Source organism: Cladophialophora psammophila (genome assembly GCF_000585535.1).
Source record: "Cladophialophora psammophila CBS 110553 chromosome Unknown aczJe-supercont1.33, whole genome shotgun sequence".
In the NCBI taxonomy this organism is placed as follows: domain Eukaryota; kingdom Fungi; phylum Ascomycota; class Eurotiomycetes; order Chaetothyriales; family Herpotrichiellaceae; genus Cladophialophora; species Cladophialophora psammophila.
The window spans coordinates 262,558-287,356 of NW_006912954.1; the positions used below are offsets into that span (position 1 = coordinate 262,558).

Here is a 24,799-nt window from a genome sequence, read left to right on the forward strand (position 1 = left end):
TGACTCGAACAGAACTGAAACCATTCGTTTATATCTCTTTTCTTTGGGATTCGCTGCCGCTGCTCTTCAGGTCAGATCATGGCTATCTTCGGTATTGTTGGTCCGAGGGCTTTTGCTTCCACACAGAGCCTGGTATTAATCACCGGCCCTGCCGCGAATGTGCCGCAGAGACCTGGTCTATTGCAATTTAATCTCCTGGTACCTGCCGGCCCTGGCCGAATGCTACTATTCGCGCATTAGTGCTGTATATGGTCTTGTTTCATTTGACACAGTGAAGAGAATCCCTGGCCTAGGCTGGGGTCATGCATTGTTCGAGGAGACAGATGGTTGCAAAGGCTAGCAAGGCCAGTACGCCACCACACCCATCTGGCAGACACTGATACTGTCCTCTCGCTGGCGCCGCGGACGACCCAAGACGAACTGAGGAGTTGAAGTGTTGGTCATTGTTTCCCTCTGCGCCTCTGGCCTCAAGCATATACCTCTTCTTCCTTCCATCCGCGGGATATTTTATGCTTTGCTAAAGAGGTTCTAGGTTATTTTCTTCTCCTGCGATGTACTGTTTGCTCTTCGCTGTTAGTTTCTCTATCTTCGCGCAGGTTATTTCCCAGACGCCATCAACCTACTTCATCAACCCTCCAGCGGCAGGAGATCAACTGTTTTTCGCCGAGAACCAGGCCTACGCTGTTGGTTCTACATTCGACGTACAATGGGTCACTGATCAGGATGCCTACAACATATTTCTATGGCAACAGAGCCTCAATGTCCAGTCCGCTGCAGAGGGTAGCAGTCCTATATACAGTATGTCTATGGATTTCGAGTCTCTCCTCTCTCTATCCCATCCCCGTGTTAGGTGTTTTTGGCTAACAGGTTACTTTAGCTAAGATAACCGGCTCAAAAGAAGAAGGGGGTTTTTCCTGGACAGTCAGCTTGCAACAGTTCAGCCTCAATCAGTCAAATGTCTTCTTCCTGGCATTAAGTCCAGCAGGAGAACAAAATTTGAACGGAGCGACAACCTCGCATTACTTCAACGTAACCGCTACATCCGATGCTGCATCTGACACCACATCAAGTGTCACAAGCGTGTCCTCCTCTGCTGGACCCACGTCAACTTCAGCGCCGACAACAACAGCGACGGTTACATTCTCCCCGACTCCCGTTGCGTCCCCGTCACAAACCGCTGTCCCCGCTGTCTCGTCCCCGTCTACATCGAGCACGACAATCGGCGTTGGCGTTGGCGTTGGCGTCGGACTCGGCATACCTCTACTTCTCCTCATCGGCTTTACGCTGGTGCCCCGAAGGTACCGTAGGAAGCTTTTTGCGGCCAAACCTCCCTCATATGCCAACAGTGTCGACCCGGACAATACGTATCCCGTTGTCACCCAACCAGCCAAGAACTATGTTGGCGAACTGCCGAATAGTGAGGTTGCTTTTGCAGCAACTCAGCAAAATCAGAATGCGGCACCAGTGGAATTGGATGGATGGCAATTGCGGATGTCAAGAGCAGGACAACCCCCTGGAAACAGGAGCTGATCATGATGTTCAAAACATTGAGTGTACCTTGGCACATTTTTGAACAGATAGCGGACGCAGGTGGATGCAGTATGGCGATTATCAAGAGATGGGTCTCATGGACATACAGCAAAGCTGCGATATGAGATTTGGCCGTTTAATTCACTCCAGCTTTAGGCAAGTGTAGATATATAGATTTCGTTGTGCACAAAGAGATTACCTAGCTGTATAATTCCAGTCTTTGAATCGTCAACGTGGCAGAGTAGCAATGTTATACGCTTCCTCGACTTCGCGCATCGATATATCTGTGGTCCTTGCGGGTTGTGCCTTAGACCAACGGGAGAATATCCTCCCGTGAGCATTCAGATAAGTTAGCATTTTGACAGATATTGTTCCAGAACCGTACACGTTGACGCGAAGCTCCAGTAAAGAGACCGCTTGGTGGTTAGAAATGACTTTCTTCTGTGCCAAGTCAGACTTGTGGACGCGGCTAAAGTCGGATTTAATATCCGTTCTTGCCCGGCCAGTTTCACCAAACTCTGTATTCAATGTTCTGTCCTCATTGCCAGCCGGGCGACTGCAACCTCATATCCACTCCATTGGTTGATTATCTTCATGTCTTTAACCACAGCACTTCGACCCGTCGCGCTACCGTTTAGCGCAGGTCCAAGACGGGAGAATGCTTCAACAGACAATGCCCCCACCCGACCGTTCCACCACGAAGTCAACTACCTCAACCTCCATCGCACCCTCATGCGATACCAGCATTTGATCCTCCTCACGCCAACCTTTTCTCCCAGTAATAGTAATACCGCAGAGTTAACCCCGTTGCAAAAGCAAGTCCAGGCTGAGCTGTGGTCCCCATTGCCATTCCATCGCACCAAATGGCTACACAATGTCGAGGGAGCTCGGACGTTACTTCTACAACTAGAGCGAAAAGCGCAGAGTATTCGTGTCCAGCGGGCTAAATACGAGGCCGTCAAAGACTTGGCCGAGAAGAGAGCGATCATCAAGAGATTAAAGGATCGAATAGAGGAGATCGGGAGGGAGGTTGACATGATGGGCTCGGATGACTGGAAGCCGCCCATTGGCGAAGGAGAAGAAGGGGAAACTCTTTACGACTTTCTGCAGAAGCAGGCGAACTCTCAAGCAACCAACGGCGCAGCAAAGGAGAGAGTGCAAGACGATCGGCTAAGAGAAGGAAAACCGATCGAAAGCGTGGAGGAGGAACGGCCCGCAGCGGTTGTGCAAGACGACAAAGATACAAGAGAAGAGTTATTTGGGCCATCGAGTCCGCGGCGACGGGGTAAAGGACAAGCTGAGGCCACGAGCAAATCTGGGGCGCAGGCGAGCGGCGTCTCAAATCTCGCCAGTACAGAGCGATCACTATTGGATTCTTCGCGCGTACACGAAGACATCACGGTATCGCTGGTGAAAATGGCAGCCCGATTGAAACAGGAGCAGAGGAAGCTTCAGTTCTCTCTGGAACAGGACAAGGGCATACTCGGACGAGCAATTGAAGGACTTGATGTCAGCCTGAGCGGGATGGAGGCCGCAAGCAAGAACATGGCATTTCTCAGACGCATGAGCGAGGAAGAGGGGTGGTTTGGACGACTCAAGCTGTACGGCATGATCTTTGCGATGTGGGTGGTGGCGTTTCTGCTGGTGTTTGTGTGTCCTAAGCTCAGGTTTGGATGATATACAGCGAGACAGTGCCATGCTTGCACATGTGCCACAGCACCAGGCAGCCGGTGAGAGAATGACGACAACCTCTACAAAGCTGGCACCAAAGTGCCTGGCGCACACCAATGGAACCCACGTTCCTTGCCACGGGAACCTTCTTGAACCTTGGATTGAAATCGGGGGAATCAAATATTCAGATGGAATACGAGTGGAGGGCACCATTCCACAGTGGTGATAGACGGGTGGGACAAGGATTGCGTGTTTCTGGTGAAGCGCATTCTTTGCATTTCGCCGATTGTCAAATGTGCCAGATTTTGCCAGATTGCCATCTGCTCCACCGGCCTCCGGATGACGTCGATGGCGGACAAAGCATGTGACATGCCCTCCTTTGCCTGGTCCAGCTGCACCCGCCAGACCTGCATCACCATCGAGCCTGCTGAGCCCAGTTTCACCCTCGCGACAAACAGATCTGAGAACCCCATCGTTGGTCTATAAATTCAGCTTGGATCCTGGTTCGTTCTTGTCTTCATCTGAGACCACACTTCCACTCAAAGCCACTCCTATCGATACGAGTACCCAACATCAAACCAAGCACTCACTACCACCACACCTCTCACCATGTCTTCTAACGACAACACCTCCTCCCTCAAAGCGGCTGTTGATACTGCCACTGGCTACGTCCAGTCCGGTATTGCTGCTGTGACTGGTAGCGCTGGCGACAAGGTGAGCTCCCGTTCCCTGTCTTGTCATTACAGCTGATCATTGCTAACATCATATTCCAGGCCAAAGCCGACGAACACAAGAACAAGGGCGCTACCGAATCTGACCTTTCCCACACGGCCGCCAAAGCAGGTCCGTTCGCCATCAGCTCTTCTGGCGCCGCTGCCAAAGACAGCCCCGAACGCACCCAAGGCCAATGGGACCAAACTATTGGGAGCGCTAAAGAAGCCTTCGGCAACCTCGTCGGGAGCGAGGATCTCAAGCAGAAAGGACGTGAACAGAATCTCCAGGGCCAGGGCCAAGAGGCTAAGGGCCAACTGAGCGACCTCGGAAAGGGTGTGAGCGATCGTGTTCAAGGGACTGTCGGCAGTGCCGTGGCGTCTTTGACTGGCGACCGCACGGAGCAAGCCAGGTATAACGAAATGCACGACGAAGGAAAGACCCGACAGCGCGGGGTTGAGTTGGACCTGGATAAGCAGGCTGCTGCTCAGCAAAAATAGATTGAACTGACGGCTGTCGAGGACAAAGAGGCTGCAACACGCAACAGGCGGATGATGTTGAGATGACACCCACATGAGCGTTACCTGATGATGCTGTATGATTAGTCCTAGCTTTATGATACCCGATACCCCCAGAATTCACATTCCATCAACACCCATTACGTACCTTGATGTCCTCGTTTTGCCTTGTTGTCCAGTACTCGTGCTCTGTATCCTCCCCGCATTACATAATCTCTTGGTAGAGGGCGAGAGGGCTTGGCCAATAGAAGACGGCCAGCCTCCAACACCACGCTCGCAGCCACCATCCCAATCCACTGGAAACTCTCTCACATCTGGATGCGACGTCAATGGCAGGCGTGCCGCAGAAGACACTGAATTGGCTTTATGATGTATTGCAACGTGTAAGGGATATCCTCCACCACGGTCCTTCGAGCCCCCTTGGCTAACGAGTTTGTAGGAATATCACGACCCAAATCGAACCTATTCGGACCTTGCCCACATCCTCGCCCGGAACCCGAGCTTTGCTCCTCGGACAGATGTCTACAGTGTGTTGCATGTCGATCCCGAAGACTTGATGAGACACTGACAGGCAAATGCGCAGCGTTCGAGAATGGAGCGTCTGCACTCCTCTTGCAGTTCAAGGGCACCATCCCCGTCAACTTTCGGGGAAATACATATCGGTTTCCTATAGCGATATGGGTTCCTCACGCCTACCCTTACGAGGCACCCATGTGCTATGTTACACCGACGGAAGAGATGATGATTAGACCGGGTCAACATGTCGGGGGAGATGGGAAGATATATCATCCATACCTGGCGCATTGGAGAGAACACTGGGAGGTACGTTCAGATGCAGTAAAGGCAGAATAATTGGAAAGAGGAGGAGTGCCGGAAAAGGTCTGACGGACTGACGGGTTCTTCTGCAGAGATCCAACATCTTGGACTTTTTGTCCATCTTGTCTGACATTTTTGCCAAAGAGCCTCCAGTCATGTCCAGGTCACCGATGCAACAGCAAAGACCAGCAGAGCCCACGCCACCACCAGTGCCGCCTTTACCAAGGGAGATGCAACCGCCATCGCTTTCGAATGCGTCGGTATCAAGTCCTCCTCCACCCGGGCAAAAATCAGGTACACACGCTCCTCCACCACCTCCTCCGCCCAAACATCCTTCTCAAGGCGGCATCGCAACACCCACTGCGACAAGTCCAGGCCTCCCAGCAACTTCTTCGCGACCAGGACGCTATAACGTGCCGCCTCCTCTGCCGCCTCAGGCGCAAGGACCGGGCCAAAGACCTCAGCAGCCGTATGGAAATGGCAACATCCAACGACCCGCTAGCGGCGCGAATTTCCTGCCTCAACGTTCCAGTAGCCTTCGGCAGTCCATGTCTCCTCAACCTCCCTACCACCACCACCAGCATCCGCAAGCTGCATACGAATCACTACAATCTGCGTACCCACCTCAACCACCTTTGCCGGGTCAAACGCAGCAATATCCTCACGCCCAGCCTCCCCCTGTCATGACTTCTGCACAAAGTCAAAGCCCGGCCCAAGCCCCCGATCGAGCCAGGCCACCACCCCCAGATCAATATAGCCAAATGCCACCAGCAGCATCGGTATCCTTCCAAGGTCAGCCTCGCGAGCGACCTATTTCGCAACAATTCCCAGCTTCTTATGCACAGCAACCCCCGCAACAGCCTCATCCACAACCTCAGCAACCATATCAACCAGCCCCTCAGCCTCCCGCTCCGAAACCTGCGCCGGCACCAAACCTCCTTGACTCCCCCTTTGACATTCCCTTACCTGCTCCCAACCCTCAGTCATCGCACAATATTCCTGCTCCTCCGATCCCGGTCAACCCCGAAAAAGAAGCTCTCTTAACCCATCTTTCGCACTTACTCACGACATCCCTACACCAACAAATCTCTCAGAATAACTCCGCTATGGCCCCACTAGCCTCACAGTATGCTGCTTTACAGTCAACCACGAGCACACTGAACGGCGAACTAAGCAACTTGAAAGCATTGCATGTCACGGTGTCTAACAATATTTCCCTCCTCCAGTCTTCGCTGACCAAGGCGGACCAAACGATAGCTTCGGCACACGCTCGCGCAGCCAAAAACGACATCCCGCATGTGGATGAAATGCTGACCGCTCCAACCGTGGTCGCACGCCAATTATACGATTCGGCGTGCGAGGAACGGGGGATTGAGGCCGCGATACTGGCCCTCCAGGAAGGATTCGTGAGAGGACGTGTGGGGAGCGAGGTCTGGGCAAGGAGGACCAGGGAGTTGGCTAGGGAAGGGTTTAAACGTCGGTGGATGGTGGAAAAGATCGGGAGGGGAATGGGACTGGATTTGGAGGCTGGAACATATAGACCCTAACTGGAATGGTTCAACTTACTTCAGCGAAAAGGCCCTGCAATGGTAGGGGAAGTGCAGGTCAAGAGACCGGCCTGAGCCGGCGATCAGGAAACCTTCGAGGGCGGGAGGAAGAACCTCGAGCCTCGGCTTAGATTTGATCAGTAGGGTGCTCGTTCGTTGCTTCAGATCTATGCCTCGCAGTGCATATGGATCTTCGATAGCTCGTACATCTGACGACTATTACGTACCTAATGGGGGGAACGGATCAAGGCCCCTGGGACAAGATCATGAATTTAAATATAGATGTGAATATGAATGAGAACAATGACGCGCTTTCCCACTCTCCTCTGTCTGTCTGCCACTTTTGATCCTGCGAGATCCTACGAGGTCTAACAAGGTTCACTAGTCCTCGTAGAGCAGGAGCATATTCATAGAGCACGTGATCGCGGAGATAGAACTCGGCCCCCTAGCCGTAGAAGGCTAGGCCCACCAGGCTCGCTTGGCATGTGATTCCGTCATGTACTTGGTACACAACATGGCGAGAATGGATAACTTCGATGTCGCTGCCTCTCGACCCTTCTTTCTTCTCGTATCCCCGTCGCGTGGCTTCGCATTCTTCAAACATAGCCCATGCAGCTTGCATTTAGCACCAAACCCCTCACAAGAGCGAGGTCGAATACTTCGCATGACAGACCCCGGCCATGCAGTGTTGAGGCTCATGATTACGGCTTGATTGGCCGGTTCTTTGGACGAGTCACCCCTTTGGCCCTTTTGCCATAGATGTCTGGCCGTGGGCAAGCCTGGCAATGGCAAAAGGGGACCTCTGCATTACTCCGCCTTTTGATGAGACCGAATTGTGGTGTCGCTTTCTGTTGTGCGGTCTGCACACAGCTTGCCATATAAGTACGGTCGAGGGTCTGAATTGGGCTCAGGCTCAGACAACTTCGCAGCCACTCTCTCCAGCAGTTCGGTTTTCCCTCGATTGCCGTCTGAAAATAGATGACCACTCTCCAACTAACTGCACCGTGGACACAATTGGCTGAAGCAACAGTCACAGCGGAATATGCCTGGGGAAAACTACGAATGCAGATACATCCCGGCGTATCGGCTGAAGGAGTATGATCGATTCCTCTACCCTATACAGTCAGTGAACTCCTGCTAATCTTCCGCGTCAGTTTTATCCATGCTGAGAACTCACGGGACCGACTGCGTGTAACCCTAAAGTCAAGGATTTGGTCGCTTCTGCCATCAGATCGCCCAACCATCCACGGCTACGTGAGCTCGGCCGTCGGGACTACTGTTTCGCGACGTCTCTTGCTATGCACAAGTTGCTTTCGGACTGGGCTGGCGAAAACTGGCGAAAACTGGTGATTTTCTGGAGGGCAAGGTCCAGGATATCACTGACCCCACATTGGAAGTCACCGTTCGAAATCAATAAGATGCGAATCTAGAGACCATTGCTGCATGAGTGGACATCTTTCTTCATGCCTTTCACTCGGTGCCTTTGGTACTTGCTACTCACTCAACCTGCAACTTTCGCCTCACAAACATGCATGGCATCCAAGGTCGTCCTTGCCTAGGACCAGGGCTCAATCACCACGACCTTTCCGATCCCAATATGCTCAGCAGCTGTATCGAGGGCCTCATTCCAGTCTTCCATGGCGAACGCCTTGACATCCGCAAAGTCTTTTCCTCTCGGGAACAAACCACTCTCCAACATTTTGACAAACAATACCACGTCCTCTCTCTCGTACATTAGCTTGCCTTTCAAGGTAATGTTGAGAGCCATGACCTTATAATCGATGACATCCTCGACCTATCCTATCATGCTACATCGCCTACCTCGCCGCAACGCCCTTACCGCACTCTTCAGATGCGTGGATTTGCATGCAAAAGGTGGAGTGAAATCAATCACAGCGTCAATGGTGCCAAAGGCTTGAAGTGCTACCGTGTCGGTCTCCAGATCCCCCGTCAACTTCACGGTTTCGATGCTTGCGCGAGGTGTTCCGCTCTTGATATGTGCACTCAATCTAGCCAACTCCTCCTCATCGCGTCCCATTGCAATCACTCGTGCACCCATGGCCACGGCAACTTGAACACCCGCCCCGCCAAAACCACCTGTCGCAGGACATACCACAACCGTTTCACCAGGCTCCAGCTTGATATCCCTGAACCCCCATACGCAACAAGCAGGAGATATAGGTACATCAGATCATTGGTGGTGTATCCCAACTGCCTGCACAGCTTTGTTTCGTCGAGTGGAATGCAGTTCTCCAGAGGTATTTTGGCGTACTGGGCGAATACTCCATCCCGCCATACGTCTGTAATCAACTTCTTACTCCGGTCGTTCATACCTTCGTGGATTGCCGTCACAAACAAGCTATCTGGGTCGTCTCGTGCATGTATCTTGCAGTCAGCGAAAACGAGCTGCCCAGCATGCAAAGCTACCGCATCAGGTCCCACCGCCGCGATGCGTGCGATCGCGCTGATGCCGCCGACGATGAGTTTGGGAAAATTGTAATGGCGCTGGCCGTTATAAATTTCGCGATGATACGACCGGACTCCCGCCGAAAGAACTTGGACAATGGCGCTTCCTGCATCCAGGCTGGGCATTGGAATCTTTTTGGTTTCGAAACCAGCTCCAACGGCCTCGAGGACCAAAGCCCGATGGTGACATGGGAGATCTGATGCCATGACTTGTGCTGAGCTGAAGATAGGTTGGTCACAGCTGGAGACTTACTGATGCTTTAAAAGAAGAGAAGGGGATAATTCACCATTCCTCAAGCATCATCGCTTCAACAACTTATACCTTTCTGCACTGCCGGCGGAGACGCCCCAGTATGCAGCGGAGTTTGGCAGAATGTCCTCGGGGTATTTGAATGCATGCAAATGATTGGTGCGGGCGGAGTTAAGAGAAGCCTGGGTCGCCTGACTGGCACTGACTCTGTGTCTTCCACGGCTTTTTACCTCTTGAAGCCTCGCGCATGAGATTTCGGTTGGTTCTCTCGCGACGCCCGGTCCTTCCAGGTGTTTGATGAGATGACTTCGCACGGGGGAAATTATGCCGCCCAACTTCCCCGCCGCCGCCGCTGCCGACATGCGCGTTCTTGCGAAGAATGCCGGAGGCGCAAAGAGCGATGTGATCGAAAACAGCCATGCTGTCATTGTACTCTCATTAAAACGGCATGCGTCTACAGGAACGAGCCTGTGCAATCCTCAACACCCATCGCAGCATCCCATGCTCAGATGTCAAATGGCTTTTCTTCTCTCACACCCATACTGACATTAGAGACCCATGCGAAGAGCATAGGCGATACTAGAATACTACTAAAATCTGGGCCAGTATCATTATCGACACTGAGCAATGCTCGCGGGGCTGCTAGCATCGAAGAAGAACAGCAGTCTTCAGTTGACCATTCCACGATCTCATCTTTCCAGAAAGAAGCCGAAATCAATGAGCTGAAACGTCGGATTGCGAGTCTTGAGGACCTGCTTGGTAGGGGTGCCCACAGCGCTGAGGAAGCAAATCCCATGTACAGACCAGCTCCTTCAGATACTTGCGATCCACTTGATTTAGCCCACTTGCCAGAGAATAAGTGCCTAGTTTTGAACAAGTCTAGGGTATTTGGTCGGAGTCATTGGATAACTACTTTTGCTCTGGAGATGAGTATGTGCAGGAGCTATTGATTGTCCAATTGGTCGATTGTGTCGGCTGACAATCACTAGTTCCAGAGAATAGCAGTTGTCCTAAGCGGTGAGACTGAGGAGCCGTTGGTCGACGAACTCACGAAGCACACCCTATCAGAAACCCGTTCTCTGCTTCGTACATGTAAGCTCCTCGCCTCTAGCAGAAAGGCAGTGCAGATTGAAAAGTGCTTCGACCAAAAACCTCCCTGTATTCCGATTGGCAGGGTGGTTGCGACAAAGCTTACGCAGCTATACGTGTCGCATTTTGAATCGACTTTTCGCATACTGCACGTTCCGACTTTCTGGAAGGAATTCGAAAGGTTCTGGGCCAGCTCTGCAGAGATATCAAGAGCAATATTTCTACAAATCCAACTTGTCCCGGCCATCGGATCTAGCATCTTCCTGGAGTCATCTCAGGACGACCCTATCCCTACGCGCTCGCTAGTCTATCAATGGGTACAGTCCGCATATAACTGGCTATCTGGACCTACTGAGAAGGGTCGCCTGAGTATCGACGGACTACAGGTTCAGTGCTTGTTGGTACTCGCTCGCCAAGTTCTCGCCATTGGTGCCGACCTCCTATACATCACTATGGGTCATGTTATTCGTATGGCTATTCAGATGGGTCTTCACCGAGATCCTAGGCATTTCCACAAGATGACTCCTCTACAAGTACAGCCAGCACCTGATCCGTATCTCCTCTCTATGTCATTTTGTTAACTGTCCCTCCATGGAAGTCAAAGCGAGATGCGGAGAGGACTCTGGGCCACCATACTGGAGCTTAACGTACAGGAAGCATTGGACGCAGGAGCATTGCCGAATCTTACACTCCAAGACTTCCGATACGGACTCTCTAGCCAATGTCAACGATTTAGATCTTGACGGCCTCGGCAGCGTCATGCGCATTCATCCGCCAAATACAGTCACGGATAGCTCATTGCTCTGAACTCTGTTGGCTAGCCTACGCCCGAGATATGAACTCGTCAGGCGTATGAATGGTTTGTCAGCGCCGATGTCGTATGAGGAAATCGAAAGAGCAACCTCCGACATCAACGAAGCCTGTCGTAGCTACCGATCACTTATAAAGGGCGATGACGCTGCATTGACTTTTAAACAGAATCTATTAGATCTACTTCTCAGCCGTGGTCTACTGTGTTGCATCGACCACTGCCGAGCCGAGCCCGCTCGAACCCTTCATACTACTTCTCGAGGAAAGTCAGCCTTGACGCTGCAATGGCTATTCTATCTCCAATTCCGAACGAAGAGTTCTCTCACCTCGTGAGTATCGGCGGTGGCATTTTCAAGTCCCGGATCATTCATGCGCCTTTGGCCGTCGCTTCCGAACTCTTGAAGGAGATTGAAGAGAATGGAATAATGACGGAGCCGATAGGCTTCAGGAAGACGCTGGTTGATGCAGTCGAAGAGGCCCTCCATCAGACGGGCCGACGCATCCAGCTTGGAGAGACCAACGCCGATGTCAAGATGCACATGAAACTGAGCATGGTCATTTGCCGGGCGAAAATGAATTTCGTAAGAGGCGAGTCGCTGTGGCAAAGATTGGCACAAACTGCCAAAGAAAGCCTGGAAATGTCACTTTCTTGGCTTCAATCACGCGCTTCGCAGAGGGATGAAGAGACACTGGACGGTCAGGAAGTCGGCTTTCAACAGGATTTCAACCTTGGCTCAGACGGGGATTTTGAGGATATCTTTGGAACTATGGACTTTGGCCTGGACGAAACATTTGGCATGGATTTAACATAGCTCCAACCACACGGGCTTAGCGAGGAGATGTGAATCAACAACAATTCACTTGACGATAGTTCCACAGCTTTCCCAGCTTGTAGTCATCAAGAAACGCGCGGCTTAAAATTCAAAGTGACTCGCCGTACTTTGACACTTTCCAGCTACACCATGGTTTCGGTCTGGCAAAAAAAATGTCGACCGCGTCCAATATGGTTAAAAGTCTCGCCCGAATCCCAGGGTAAGTACTTGTATGACAGGCGTCTCCGCAGCCAAGGAAATATGGAGAGAAGAAAGAGGGTTGGTAAGACATACCAATAGTCCGACTAGTCCTAGTCCTGGCCCCCACCCTCAGGGATTATCAGTACTTGTACTGGGAGTCCTTAGTCCTGGCTGTACTGTTCTTGTCGTCCAAGTAGTCCTAACTAGTCCCCCTAGATCTGGGTAAAGAAGCGATCTGATTGGCTGGGCTACAAGCCATTGCGTATCTGGCAACGCTATTCCGAATTTAGATGGCAAATTTTTGTGGTCACCGTGACTATACAAGTAGACTATTCTATAAGAGGAATAGCGTATGATTAGCTAGGACTACAAGCAGTCCTACCAACGCTGAGCAGAACCCGTTCCCAAGAGGTGCGACACGCTCAAGCCGCTTAGTATTTATGCCTTCACCGATGCTGTGTGGAAACTGCATTGGCATATTGGTGATGCAATTGCGGCTCTGGCAAGGACCTTGACGGAGTTGAATTGTCCCCGAGGGCCGGTTAGTATTCAGTTTACAGTATACAGTTTCGGACATGATCCTGCGCGCACAAAGGAACTCAAAGACCGGGACGAAGCTGTCGCAGCCGTTGCGGCCGCAATGCCCAAGTAAGTCCTTCGGATAGTGCCCGTCCGTTATCGAAGACCCTGCTCTGACGAAACGATCCCGGGAAGTCCTTGTTAGATATCGTTGACAACGAGCCAGCCGTGGGCGGAAAGTGCTGGAAGATGCTTCTCGGGGCCAGCTATAGATGGGTATGGTGATGACGAGGAGCCTGTGTCACAACATTGATGCATTGATGCACCATTGATAGGGATTGTCATCAAAATCGACGCGTCTCCTTGGGCGCAGGAACTGGTCTATATTGGCTTTATACCCGGGAGGAGAATTTGTTTGCTTGCTCGATCGGACTTCTTTTCCGCATTGGTGGATTGTTTCTTCCTTTTTTTTCCCCCAAACGCCCCTTCATGTCGGTCATTGTCCGGCGTGTGCTCCGAGGAGTCTGTCGGAATGGTATGTTTATCTCTAATAATCTATGTGCTTTGGCTGGGCCTCCTTGGTCGTTGGAAGCGGATACATTTTGTAAACTTCCCCGGGGCATTTTTGAACATGTTGGATCCATGTCTGGCAAGGGGCACAAAGGTTTTATAGGTAGACTGTAGCTCTCACGAAGACAGAAAAAAGGGAAAAAGGGAAGAAGGGAAGAAGGGGGGAGGGGTCCTTTTCCTGTGAGCAGAAAATATGTATCGACTACACATTGTGTGTCTATTAATGATGATGATACAAGTTTGCTTGTTCCCCTCCATTTCAGTCCAGCCCCGTCCCGTTCAGTCTAATCCAGCCCAGTCTTGCTTGTTTTGTCTCGGTATGCATTGTATATGCTTATGCCGTCGCTGTATCCATCATTGGCCCATCAGCACCACTGCAGCCGATGCTGGCGCTGCCGGTCCCACTGCGTTGTGCTGAGTTGAACCCTTTCCCTCAGTCCGTCCGTCCGTAAGATCGGATGTGTGTAACTTTCGCTTGCGCATCTCTGTCTAGGCCTAGTTCGGGTCTGGGCCGATGTGCACCCAAATTTTTTTTTTTTTTTGGATTCGTCCTCTTTGTCGACGTGCCATGCCACGACATTCGATAATGCCATACCCTATCCTCACGTAAGACATGACATGACACGACAGAGGATCACGACGCAGATGCAGACACAAATGCAGATGCAGACGCAGACAACTTTCAGCCACACATTGCCCTCGTGCAGCCCCTTGCTTTGCACTAGGCTAGAGATTGAAATCTATAGGATCAAAGATCTTTCCTTCGTCGAATCCCGTCATCCAATCATACGGGAAACCCGAATCCGCCGCGGCGGACACGGCTGCTCCTCTCTCTAGAGTTGTAATAGCAGCCATAGCGCTGATGTCTGCTGCTCCATTTCCAGGTGTGTCTGTCGCGTTGTTGTTATTGCTGGGTGAGGTCATCACGACTCGTTCTGCGTAATCGCCCGCGGCAACTGCTGTGTTCAAAAGCGTACTTTCAAGTCCGGCGACGTTCCCACTCTCATCCTGTGGCACGTTCATGTCCATGCTCAACATCAGGGGGGGAGATACATCCAAGTTTATTGTCTCACCGAATGGCCCCTCGAGAGGAGGAGGAACGCCGATGTCTCCGTAGAGGGTCCCGACTGGCATATCCTCCATGCCATTCCAACTCATGTTTGGATCATAATCCACGACGGCTGCGCCGAGAGAACGAAGCTCAGCCTCCGTGCGACGATTAGTTTCCGCCAGGGTCTCGGATAGAGTGTTTGGACAAGAGCCGGTAGAAATAGGTTGTTGAGGCGTCGGCAGATGCAACGACATTTCGGCTAAGCTCTGGATTGGTGGTGTTTGCTTCGAAGCCTGCGCGGAAGGCTGAAGCTGCGCCCGCATGCTGTTGGGTGTCCAGGATGACCGACCATTGGGCGTCTGAGCATTGCTCCATGGGAAGCCAGGGAGGACAGAACCGCAAGTTACATTTTGGGTTGCCCTCGAAAGGGTTGAGCGGTGGCGAGATGCAGGAGTGGGAGTGCCTGGTACTCGTGAGCCGGCGGAGTCTGGGGTGGACCTCATCAACTGCTGTTGCCCATTGATTGGGAGATGTGGACTTGGTTGTAGGCCCTGTTGTGGCTGCTGCTGTTGTGCTCTTGACAGTCGAGAGTTTGACAATAACTGAGGTAACTGGCCTTGATCCTGGGTTTGACCGTGCATCTGAAGCTGTGCCTGGGCTTGAACTCGGAATTGCCCACGAGCCCGGATATTCCCAGGAGATTGGAGCTGACGCTGGGCCACCATCCTATCTTGGGTTTGCATATGCGAGGCGGATTGGCCCTGGTTGTTGGGAAAGAACAAACCATGGAATTCCGGTCCAGCCTGGGCGATACCGAGCCCTGAAGGAGCAAATGGATCCTGGACACCGTTTGCTTCTATTCCACCTTGAGTCATATGCACCGCCTTGCGCTTTTGCCCAACGTTGACATTTTCTTCTGCTTCCCTCTCGAGCGACTTCATTGTACCACTTGGCAAAGGAATGGGAAACTCGTACCCAGTAAATCGGGCAACCATTGACGGTGGCGGCTCCGGATCGGTACGGTCACGCTCAAGCCACTTGAAATCATGTTCGAAACCGTCGTTGAATTGGTTTGCCAAAGTCAAACCAGCCTGTGCGGTTGCTTGCGAAATGTGTTGGAAGTAGGTCTGATGGCACATCTGCTCTTCCCGCGCGATATTTGCAAGAATATCTTGCGCGCCAACGGTGCCTGTACGGGCACGCTTTGCGGGTGGCTGCTCTGCAGATGGTAGACCAGGGTCGAGGAAGCTTCCGCTGCTGCCGCTGCCTATCAGGTCGTTCGCGAAAGCCGTCGGATTGGGTGGTGACTGGTAATGCGCAGATATGGTGGGGCTTGTTTGATCGGCCATGTTTTGCATCGGGCTACTTGTGAGAATGTGGCGACTGGGAAGGGTAGTCCCCAAGGGGGATAGATTGTCCATCCGACGGGGTCGGTTAGCCGCTGGGTTGGGTGAGAGAAGAGGATTCATCAAGGCATTGTCGCGCGACATTGGTTTCGCTGGCGCGGAAGCAGGAAGACCAGGCATCTTGAAGGGACTACCCAGTACCTGCTTGGCAGGTGTATTCTTCCGGACTGGTGAAGACTGGGAAAATGAGCCTGCACCATTTGGAGGGTGTCCATCATTGCGTTTCTTCCCGCGTCGTGATTGCTTTTGAAGTGAGGGCTTGGGATGATGGAAGTCGGCGAAATCTGGTGTGTGTGGTATCTCAATCGGAGACGTGGAAAGCTTCTTAAGCAGCGCGCGACAACCAGATCCAGGCGGAGATCCAGGTGTAATCGGTGAGGTGGACGGCGCGGCAGAGACATTGGTCTTTGGAGTATGATTGGCGTCCTCAGGATCGGCAGCGAGACCAGGAGAGTTCGCTAGACTGGCCGCAGCCTTGCTAGTCGGTTCATTGATAGAATTCGAAGTTGCGTTCATGTTATACCAATTGTCGTCGCAACCTTGAGTAGGGCTTGGACCTCTCTCTAGGTACATTTGCAACATATTTGCAAATTCCTCATCAGATAACTGGTCAAAGACGGCTTCTGGTTGTGGATCGGGAAGCAAAAGGTTAAAAGTATTTCCCCCTGCGTCGTTGGTGACAGTATTCACGTTGTCGGTTTCATTTTCCGCGGCAGATTGGGAGAATTGTGAAGCGTCACCGAGTACAAACGGGCCATCCATGTCAGTGAGGTACGAGCTCCGAGTGTTTGAAGCATCTTGACTTGATGTATTGGCGGGGTACAGGCCAGTCGAAGGCGCATCAAAGCCTGAACCTGGATTGCTACTCGAAGAAGCATCTGCTGGAGGGTCGAAGTTGAACGCATCGGAGTCGTGAAGTTGCCTTCGTTTCATCCACGCAGTCGCCATGATGGAGATGACGATGGATTAGAGTGTTCGTAGACTAACCACACGCAGAGAGCAGGGATAGTACAGCATAAATGATACAGACGAGACATGGGATGAAGGGCGAGGGTCTGAAGTCGAAAAGGTGAGAATGAGGCGAGAACAGAGGAGGTTGGTAAGAACAGTGACAATTGAAAACAGAATTAAACAAGTCTTCTCACATGATAGCAGTCACATTGGCGGCGACCTTGGTAGAATTGATTGTCACCTCTGGGGAGGACAATAGGGCAGGCCGGCTATTGAACCATTCTGCCGAACCCATCTCAATCCCCCAGCCCCTTTCCAAGCGGCAGAGGGAATGATTGCAGTGGATTGAGGCTCGACCAGACCCCTCCACAACTGAGATGCGACGCCAAGGTTGTGAGGAATAGTGAATACTCCAGTTCAGACAAGCAAAGAGAGTCAGGTGTTGCATGCTTGTCGCTTGAGCCAGGGCAATGGACATGTTGTTGATTTGAGCCAGAGCACATTGGGCATCGAGCATATACACCTTGTGAAGCACCTCTGGCTGGTTTTCACGTACGAACTTGAATCACTGGAAACTGGCGGGCACCAGATCCCAGTGGTGAACTCGACAAGTCTGCTGTTTGCAAGTGACTCGCCTTGCATTCATTTCACGTCACACTCTGACTCTGCAAGCTCCTTCCCGCGGGGCCATAAATGAAATGTATTCTCATCTTACAAGTTCTCATTTTCTGTGTGATATTTCAGGAACAAATCTCTCTTTGTCTTCTGGAAGAACACAACACTCTGACGCGTTGGAGGGAAGAAGGAAAAGGTCGTTCGACTATCCACCATGGTGCCTTTGCACAAGGTCATAGTTTCTTGTCTCTTTAAGTTCACAAGTGACAGTGCTGAAAGATGCAGAGCAGATAATGTATGAGGTCTGCACATGTCCAGAGGATCCTTGGAAGTTGAATGAAGGTTGAGTAGGAGATCAAGACAAGAGATGAAGTTGGCCCGGCAGATCTTCGGACCAAAGGAGCATATCACGTGTATGTCCAACCCCCCCCTCCCCAAACCCCCCCCAACCCATGCGCCCCTTTTTTTTCATTCAATGTTTCGGAAATGTAACAAAGTACTGTATGTCGTATGCAGTGTGATATACACCTCTCTCGTTGTGCCAACAAAATACCTCCATGTCTCGCACCGCCTGTCTCATGCAACCAAAGACTCTTGTCCAGGCCACAGATCAATAAGCACAAAGACCACCGCCAGCATCCTCTAGGTCCCAAGCGCCAGCCATTCCCACAATCTGAGGCTCATCTGCATCCAAATTCTCCGCGCGAGTGATTCTGTCCTCAAATGCAATCTCAGCATCGGCTTCCGTTCGCCGACCTCCCATGAGAAGTTTGCGGGCCCAGGCATCGACAGCTGGCTCGCCAGTCTCGTCTCTCGCTTGCTTCAAGAATGGGATGAGCGCTGTCCCACCAGTCCCACGCATCTTCTTCTTCTTCTGTGCGGCCCCCGCTTCTTCGGGCCGACCATAGCGAATCGCAGCAATTCCCATGCCACCCCGAGGGACTGGATCAGAGCTGCTCTCTCTCCGTGACCTTGACAGGCTCCTCGATTCTCGGCTCTTGACGATGATGTACCTCGAAACCATCTGGATATGCTTGTCTCGCAGAGCTCGAAGCATTGCCAGACACGCATCATATGAAACCGTCAGCTGTTGATTCGATTTGTTATACTCGACAAAGTCTCGGATATTGGCCACTCCTTCCACTGCCTGCAAGAACCTTCGGTGAGGACCAGGCATATACTGTCTCATCTCGTGGATGAAATTATGCCGGGGTTTTGGAGCCGCTCCTGGCTCGGCCTCGGATTCGGAAGTCTCGTCCTTTTTGGCCCCAGTAGGTCTGTGCTCAACCCCGAGAACGATATCGAAGAATTGGATCATGCTACTCTGCGCGTTGGATCCGCCGCCATACTGCCGCCACGTGGAGTGCATGCTGCCATCATCGTAAAAAACACCACGGGGGAGACCTGCGTCTTTCATGTTTTTGCTTCCGGCCAAAAAGGGTCGTATGCGGTGATAGAAAACGTGAGGATCGCAACTGTCGTACATCCTCGCCAGCAGGGTGCCCAACTCGTCCAGCGTTTGGGCGAATGATTGTAAACATTTTGAAACCGTTTCCACATCATTGTCTCGGGCCGCTTGCATCGCTTTCAGCATGAGGGGGATTGACGGGCCTCCCTTTGCCTCCATGGCCACACTGACCGAATAAAACCATTGTTCGTCCAGCGAACCTGTGAAGGTGATCAAGGTGGAAATATTTTCCAGAGCGAGACTATCGGAGAGGAATAGTGGTTTCCAGTTCCACAAAACCAGCCCGGCGTAGGTGGCGACCGGAGGGAGTTCCAGGTAGTCGGAGACTTGGAGGAGTGGGTAGGTGATGGACGGCGGCAATCTCTGTTGATTCTCGTGAGCAATGTCTCTGTGGTTTGGCGGGCCTAGAATAGACAGACCTCTGCGGGTTTGTCCCCGCCCCAGATGTAGCCATGAGCCAAAAATGCCAGAACAGTATATGCCCTGCGCCACTCGGCCTCGGTCTCTAGATGGACTGCGGGGATCACAGGCAATTTGTTGATAACGGCTCTTAATCTTTTTGACAGCAACAGCGACTGGAAGTTGTTTATGATTCGCTCCCAGCGGTCATAGACGGGGTGTGGCAGACAATGCAGCGGCAGTTCTGAGGGAAGAAAGCCTCTCTCTGGCGAGATGCCATAGTCTTCGATGCGGGGAATTGGAGGAATCATGGTGTTGCAGAGGATGCTTGGAGTCTAAGGGAGCGCAACGAGTCTCTGAGCACAAGGCTGTGTCTGCTGCTAGGCGAGTCGATGCCTTGCAGGAAAACAGCGACTGCTCGTCCGGGTGGGAAAGAGTGAGTCGCAGTTTTCAGAGGGGTAAATTGCCACGAGAAGCCGCAGGAGGTCCAGGATAAATAGCACACGAGACCGAAGTAGTATTGGTCAGCAGGGAAGGAAAAGGTCACGAGACAGAGGGAAAGAAACGAGGAAGAGGCGCGTAAGAGAAAAGAGTAAAGTAATCTAGACAAGCACTGGAAGAATGGAAATATCGGCGCAGAGGACGAACAAGACAAGCCCACCAACTCGGGTGCGATGCGGGAGCCGCCGGGCCTGGTTGAGAAGCACACAACAACATTGGGGAGGGTTTCTGCTAGACGATTGGGAACACCAAAGGTGATCTCATATCAATGATGAAACAACAATCCAACCATTTCCTTCTTGACTCAGCAATTGATGGATGTCAAGTCGGTGCAATCGAGGTGAGAGATGCAAAAATCATCAACAAGCGATAAGTGACGACGGCCTCGGAGCTCGGAGCTCGGAAATGGAAGTGCAAGTGGGATACCGAGTACAAGGAAGTTTCTTTTTCCGGTTGGCACCTCGTAATAGTTGCCAGTAGCCAGCGCATTAGTGACTAGTACTTGCTAGTATTGGTGTTAGTGGAAGCTAGTCGGCGCACTAAGGCATTAGTCACACTAGCGCATCATGCGTACCACTTGTCCTCAATACCCAGTACTGGGTACTGGGTACGAGGTATGCACACAACCCCAATCACCCCGCATGCAGATTCTCCTGACGGTTTTGGCATGGACTCTGGGCACTTGATGACTGATCATCCACTGCTGGCTTTATGCAGCCTTGTGCAGCCTTGTGCAGCCTTGGTATGAACAAGGAGTACCTCGTATTACTTTGCTCTGCATCGTCCAAATCGGGATTGCTACGCAGCATGCTCTAATTATGGACGACAACTACTCATAATAGTTCTGAACTTTCAACCCCTGAAATTCAAACGCCGTACCCTCTCGCTTGTCAATTACCGTTTTGTGATGGACATCCTTGACCCGCGCTCGAACATACTGGGTGCCTGTTGGAGCAGGCTTGTTGGGATCCTTGTCCTCGTCCGGAAGAAGGCCTAGGCGGTCGAGGAGCGGAGATGGCACTGTTTTCATCAAAGTCTTGTCTCCGGGTCGACTGAAATACAGGAGCCCTAGCCGCGGTGTATTCAGCTGATCTTTAGGAGGGGTGACGACCCGGTGGATGGTTGATTTGATGAAGCCTATCACCCAAGGTCAGTTATGCCTTTTTGGAGACTGAAAGTCCTCCATGATACGTACCATTTGTCAGGAACGTCAGGGTATCAGCGGCATTGCAGGTAATTCCCCCTTCAACAGGCTTGACCCATTTCCATTCTCCTTCTGGAGTTCGGATCTGCAGCCCAGCGATGTGCTGCGAGAAGAGCAGTGTCAAACTACCAAAGTCGGTGTGGCCGCCCTTGGAGTAAGCCTGGGTTTTATCCCATTCCTCCTGAGTTCTGACGTTATAAATCATATATCGGAGATGGTCGTCCGATAGTTCATCATAAGCATGAGCATCTGCCAGGTAGTCTTCCGGCAGCTCTAGGATGATGGAGATCAGAACAAAAAGCTTGCGAATCACCTTCTCCCAGAGTTCGCGATGGAAACTGCGAATTTCGTCCCAATATTCCTGCGTGATGGCATGTCTTGGCACATCAGCGAGTGCCGGTATATCCTTGGGGATATTGAGCTGTCCAACAGTAAGTCGGAGTCGGAGTCAGAGGCTATAGGCATCTTCCTACCATCTCAATGTTTTCTTGAACGCCGGTGTCACCAATCCATCGTGAGTTTTCGCGATATCCAAAATACTCACCTTCAGCAAAGTTGCAGGGAAAGAAGCGCTTCTCCTCCAGCGGCTGCTTGAAGAAGGTGTTCCCAATGCTGAATTGACGGAGGACTTTCTTGTCGTCAATACCAGTATTGGTCACGACCCAGAACCCAACTCGGGTAAGGGCGTCATAAAGCTGCTTTGCAAGTTCTTGCTTGCCGCTTGGCTCGTCGAAGCGCGAAAGATCAATCGTTGTCAAAGGCGCCCAATCGAGTTTCTCAGTGGTCTCAGCCGGCCGTGCCCATGGTTTCACAAGAATATGTTTCGCAACATTATTCTGACTTGTCGGTTCCCCGATTGCTGATGGAGCCATCTCGCTCAATGTACACACGTCCCGGGTTCCAAGATACAAATACGCAGGGCTCAGTCAAACAAGGAGACACGAGCAGAGAACATGCAAATACCTGACCGCGGATATGGAGTGACAATGGACATATACCAGCTGAGGGACTGCGGGGTTGTTATCAATCTCCTCGCCGTCTTCGGTACGTACTCTTGATGTGCATTTTGCATCCAATTACTAACCAAGTGTACCTGCATATTGCGTGCTTTTGTACTAAGGCGACGTGCTTTCTGCTTTCCCAACTCCAACCTTCTGTTATCCTATGTATCCTCGGTAGATCACCGCAAAATATGAATACAATCTGCTAAAAACGTGAGAAAACGCATTGTTATCAGATGGTCATGTCCGTACTGACTGTTCTAGACTTTAAGCGTGTACAACGAGCGATGTGTCGCCATCGCCCTTATCATGGCGGCATATACCACCAATCGTTGATGCAAAAAGGCGTATGACGGCTTTGCTACTGCGATGGAAAACGCTCCGGCGACACGGACGGCCACGAGATGTTGACGTCTTCTGAAGTGCTCATGTCGTGATGAAGGACTACGACCGAGACCAGCCTATACAGAATGGTTTGATGAAGCCTCGACTCCTTATTTAAGTCGTCCCACAAGTACTCGACAAAGGGTAAAATCCCGACAGCATCATCTTTATATCTCTGTCTACCATCAGAGATTGAAGATGACTGCCGACAAGAAGAGCCTAGGTGATACGTACACCCACGTCGTCGCCGAATCACCTTCTAGTGAAAGCGACATTGTGCTCGAAGAAGGGGACAAAGCTTTTGAGAAGAAGGTCCTGCGAAAGGTCGACCTCTGGCTCGTCGGGTTCTACTCATTGGTTTACATCTTTCGAGTCATCGATTCATCCAACTACTCGAACGCGGCCATCATCAATCTTGAACATGGAACTGGCATCAAGAAGCAGCTCCACCTTGATCCGTCTCAATGGGCATGGACCCTCTCCATCTTCTCTTACAGCTACATGATCTTTGAGCCGACCAATACTGTTCTCCTCAAGACATTCCGCCCTCGAATATGGATGTTTGTGCTGATACTTACCTGGGGCATCTGCGCCTGTTCTGCCGCCGCTGTGCAGAATTTCCAGGGCATGATGTGTGCCCGCTTCGCAATCGGCATGGCTGAGGCAGGGTTCTATCCCGCAGTGCTCTTCCACATGGACTTCTGGTATCAACCTACCGAACTCCCATGGCGCATTGCCTTCTTCTATTCAGTGGGGCAACTATCCAGTGCTTTGAGTGGCCTTTTGGCGTATGCCATCAGCTTCATGGACGGCCTGGGAGGCCTTCCGGGATGGAGATGGCTCTTTCTACTGGAAGGACTCCCGGCAATCATCCTCGCCTTTGTCGCTCTTTTCGGGCTCCCAGATTATCCTCAAACAGCGCGGATGCTAAATGAGAAGGAACGCCTGTTCATCGAACGGCGTCTGGCGCCCACAGCGCCATCGGGCAAACGCCAGCATTGGGACTGGTCCTCTCTTAAGCGGCTCTTCGCCGATCCAACCGTCTACACCTTTGGGCTCTACTGGATCGCTCATGGCATAGGGGGCTTTGGTGTCTCGTACGCCTTACCAACTGTGATTTACCAGCTCGGGTTCACAGGGACTGCACACTCGCAACTGATGAATATTGTATGGCATGAGTCTCCTTCCCGAGACCTGGAAGCTGCTGACCTGTTCAAAACAGCCACCCTATGTTTGCTGCTTCTTGTTCCTCAACACGGCCGGTTATCTGATTCACCGTAAATGGATTCGGCCCTGGACATGTGGCGTCGCAAGTGAGGATTTCGTCTTTTTCTCTAAGCCCTATCTACTTCCTTCTGTGTGCTGACTCAGCCGCCCAGTCGAAAGCACCACAATCGTCTGTTACATCGTTCTCGTCACGGTCCACAGTGCGACGGTCAAGTACATCGCTCTCATCGTTGCCGTCTCGTGCGCTGGCTCCGCATATCCGGTCATCTGGCCCGAGCGCATTCGAGCGCTCCAAGGCACCGTCGCCGCCGGTATTGGGATCGGGTTGACAAACGCGTGTGCGCAGTGGAGTGGAATCGTCGGGCCGCACGTGTACTCGACCGTCTTTGGCCCGGCCTATCACAAGTCCTATGTCATCTGCCTGTCCATCCTCATTGTGTCCATCATGTCGATTCTCACATCATGGTTCCTTATTGCACGCAAAGACAGAAAGAGGGCACAGAGTTGAGAATGATAGAGGAGACCAACGGCCCGGATGAGAATTGAGAGGCGTCCTACATAGCATCACGCGAACACGAGAATAGTTGCACATGTCGGAGGCTTCGATGATGCTGTACAAAATCGGATCTGGGTCTAAGGTTCCAGCCAGGACGCATTGAGCTCCAGCCATCATCCCCAAGCCCAAGTAAACGAAAGACTTTCGGCAAACGAGCTGTTTTCCTTGGGTTCAGCAGAAGACATCAGCGTTGTGGGATCTACTTGTCCCGCCGAAGCCGCCGTCTCGAGCTCGGCCATCTCGACATCTCTCCCTTCATTCCACTGCTTCTCTCGATGGAACATTGTAATTTTGCCGCTGCACGGCTGAGATAAAATCTGCCCTTGACGAAATCCAAGAGGACTGGTCTGGGACGTTTCGGCACGAGTAGCTGAATGGCAGTGATCGAGAGGGCCATCGGTTTGATCCAGACAGTTTACAGTCATCGGCATAAGACAGGTCGGATCTCACCTATACTAATGTCGGAGGCCTGCATGTCTCTAGTATGGATCCCTGACGCATTATTGCAGGCCATATATACTCTAGC

At 51.8% G+C, this 24,799-nt stretch overlaps 11 protein-coding genes across 11 annotated transcripts; 7 read left to right on the top strand and 4 right to left on the bottom strand.

Annotated features, from left to right (window-relative positions):
* Positions 1 to 551: 551 nt before the first annotated feature.
* Positions 552 to 1,530, top strand: A1O5_12404 (uncharacterized protein; the record flags this gene model as incomplete). Its single annotated transcript, XM_007752973.1, has 2 exons — positions 552 to 798; positions 878 to 1,530. 2 exons carry the CDS (start codon positions 552 to 554, stop codon positions 1,528 to 1,530), a joined length of 900 nt encoding a protein of 299 aa, XP_007751163.1.
* Positions 1,531 to 2,124: 594 nt separating this feature from the next.
* On the top strand, positions 2,125 to 3,207 carry A1O5_12405 (uncharacterized protein; the record flags this gene model as incomplete). The annotated part of the gene is made up of 1 exon (XM_007752974.1): positions 2,125 to 3,207. One exon carries the CDS (start codon positions 2,125 to 2,127, stop codon positions 3,205 to 3,207), a length of 1,083 nt encoding a protein of 360 aa, XP_007751164.1.
* Positions 3,208 to 3,810: 603 nt separating this feature from the next.
* On the top strand, positions 3,811 to 4,412 carry A1O5_12406 (uncharacterized protein; the record flags this gene model as incomplete). Its single annotated transcript, XM_007752975.1, has 2 exons — positions 3,811 to 3,915; positions 3,975 to 4,412. 2 exons carry the CDS (start codon positions 3,811 to 3,813, stop codon positions 4,410 to 4,412), a joined length of 543 nt encoding a protein of 180 aa, XP_007751165.1.
* Positions 4,413 to 4,759: 347 nt separating this feature from the next.
* A1O5_12407 (uncharacterized protein) lies at positions 4,760 to 6,793 on the top strand (the record flags this gene model as incomplete). Its single annotated transcript, XM_007752976.1, has 4 exons — positions 4,760 to 4,813; positions 4,870 to 4,957; positions 5,014 to 5,252; positions 5,339 to 6,793. The coding sequence occupies 4 exons, from the start codon at positions 4,760 to 4,762 to the stop codon at positions 6,791 to 6,793; spliced, it is 1,836 nt and encodes a 611-aa protein (XP_007751166.1).
* Positions 6,794 to 8,348: 1,555 nt separating this feature from the next.
* A1O5_12408 (uncharacterized protein) lies at positions 8,349 to 9,466 on the bottom strand (the record flags this gene model as incomplete). Its single annotated transcript, XM_007752977.1, has 3 exons — positions 8,349 to 8,588; positions 8,634 to 8,940; positions 8,979 to 9,466. 3 exons carry the CDS (start codon positions 9,464 to 9,466, stop codon positions 8,349 to 8,351), a joined length of 1,035 nt encoding a protein of 344 aa, XP_007751167.1.
* A 367-nt stretch (positions 9,467 to 9,833) lies between these two features.
* Positions 9,834 to 11,179, top strand: A1O5_12409 (uncharacterized protein; the record flags this gene model as incomplete). The annotated part of the gene is made up of 3 exons (XM_007752978.1): positions 9,834 to 10,020; positions 10,116 to 10,393; positions 10,499 to 11,179. 3 exons carry the CDS (start codon positions 9,834 to 9,836, stop codon positions 11,177 to 11,179), a joined length of 1,146 nt encoding a protein of 381 aa, XP_007751168.1.
* Positions 11,180 to 11,692: 513 nt separating this feature from the next.
* Positions 11,693 to 12,220, top strand: A1O5_12410 (uncharacterized protein; the record flags this gene model as incomplete). The annotated part of the gene is made up of 1 exon (XM_007752979.1): positions 11,693 to 12,220. One exon carries the CDS (start codon positions 11,693 to 11,695, stop codon positions 12,218 to 12,220), a length of 528 nt encoding a protein of 175 aa, XP_007751169.1.
* A 2,016-nt stretch (positions 12,221 to 14,236) lies between these two features.
* Positions 14,237 to 16,915, bottom strand: A1O5_12411 (uncharacterized protein; the record flags this gene model as incomplete). Its single annotated transcript, XM_007752980.1, has 1 exon — positions 14,237 to 16,915. One exon carries the CDS (start codon positions 16,913 to 16,915, stop codon positions 14,237 to 14,239), a length of 2,679 nt encoding a protein of 892 aa, XP_007751170.1.
* Positions 16,916 to 18,143: 1,228 nt separating this feature from the next.
* A1O5_12412 (indoleamine 2,3-dioxygenase) lies at positions 18,144 to 19,711 on the bottom strand (the record flags this gene model as incomplete). Its single annotated transcript, XM_007752981.1, has 2 exons — positions 18,144 to 19,364; positions 19,421 to 19,711. The coding sequence occupies 2 exons, from the start codon at positions 19,709 to 19,711 to the stop codon at positions 18,144 to 18,146; spliced, it is 1,512 nt and encodes a 503-aa protein (XP_007751171.1).
* A 1,019-nt stretch (positions 19,712 to 20,730) lies between these two features.
* Positions 20,731 to 21,977, bottom strand: A1O5_12413 (uncharacterized protein; the record flags this gene model as incomplete). The annotated part of the gene is made up of 3 exons (XM_007752982.1): positions 20,731 to 21,038; positions 21,097 to 21,526; positions 21,579 to 21,977. 3 exons carry the CDS (start codon positions 21,975 to 21,977, stop codon positions 20,731 to 20,733), a joined length of 1,137 nt encoding a protein of 378 aa, XP_007751172.1.
* Positions 21,978 to 22,688: 711 nt separating this feature from the next.
* Positions 22,689 to 24,225, top strand: A1O5_12414 (uncharacterized protein; the record flags this gene model as incomplete). Its single annotated transcript, XM_007752983.1, has 3 exons — positions 22,689 to 23,657; positions 23,713 to 23,803; positions 23,870 to 24,225. The coding sequence occupies 3 exons, from the start codon at positions 22,689 to 22,691 to the stop codon at positions 24,223 to 24,225; spliced, it is 1,416 nt and encodes a 471-aa protein (XP_007751173.1).
* Between the last annotated feature and the right edge of the window lie 574 nt (positions 24,226 to 24,799).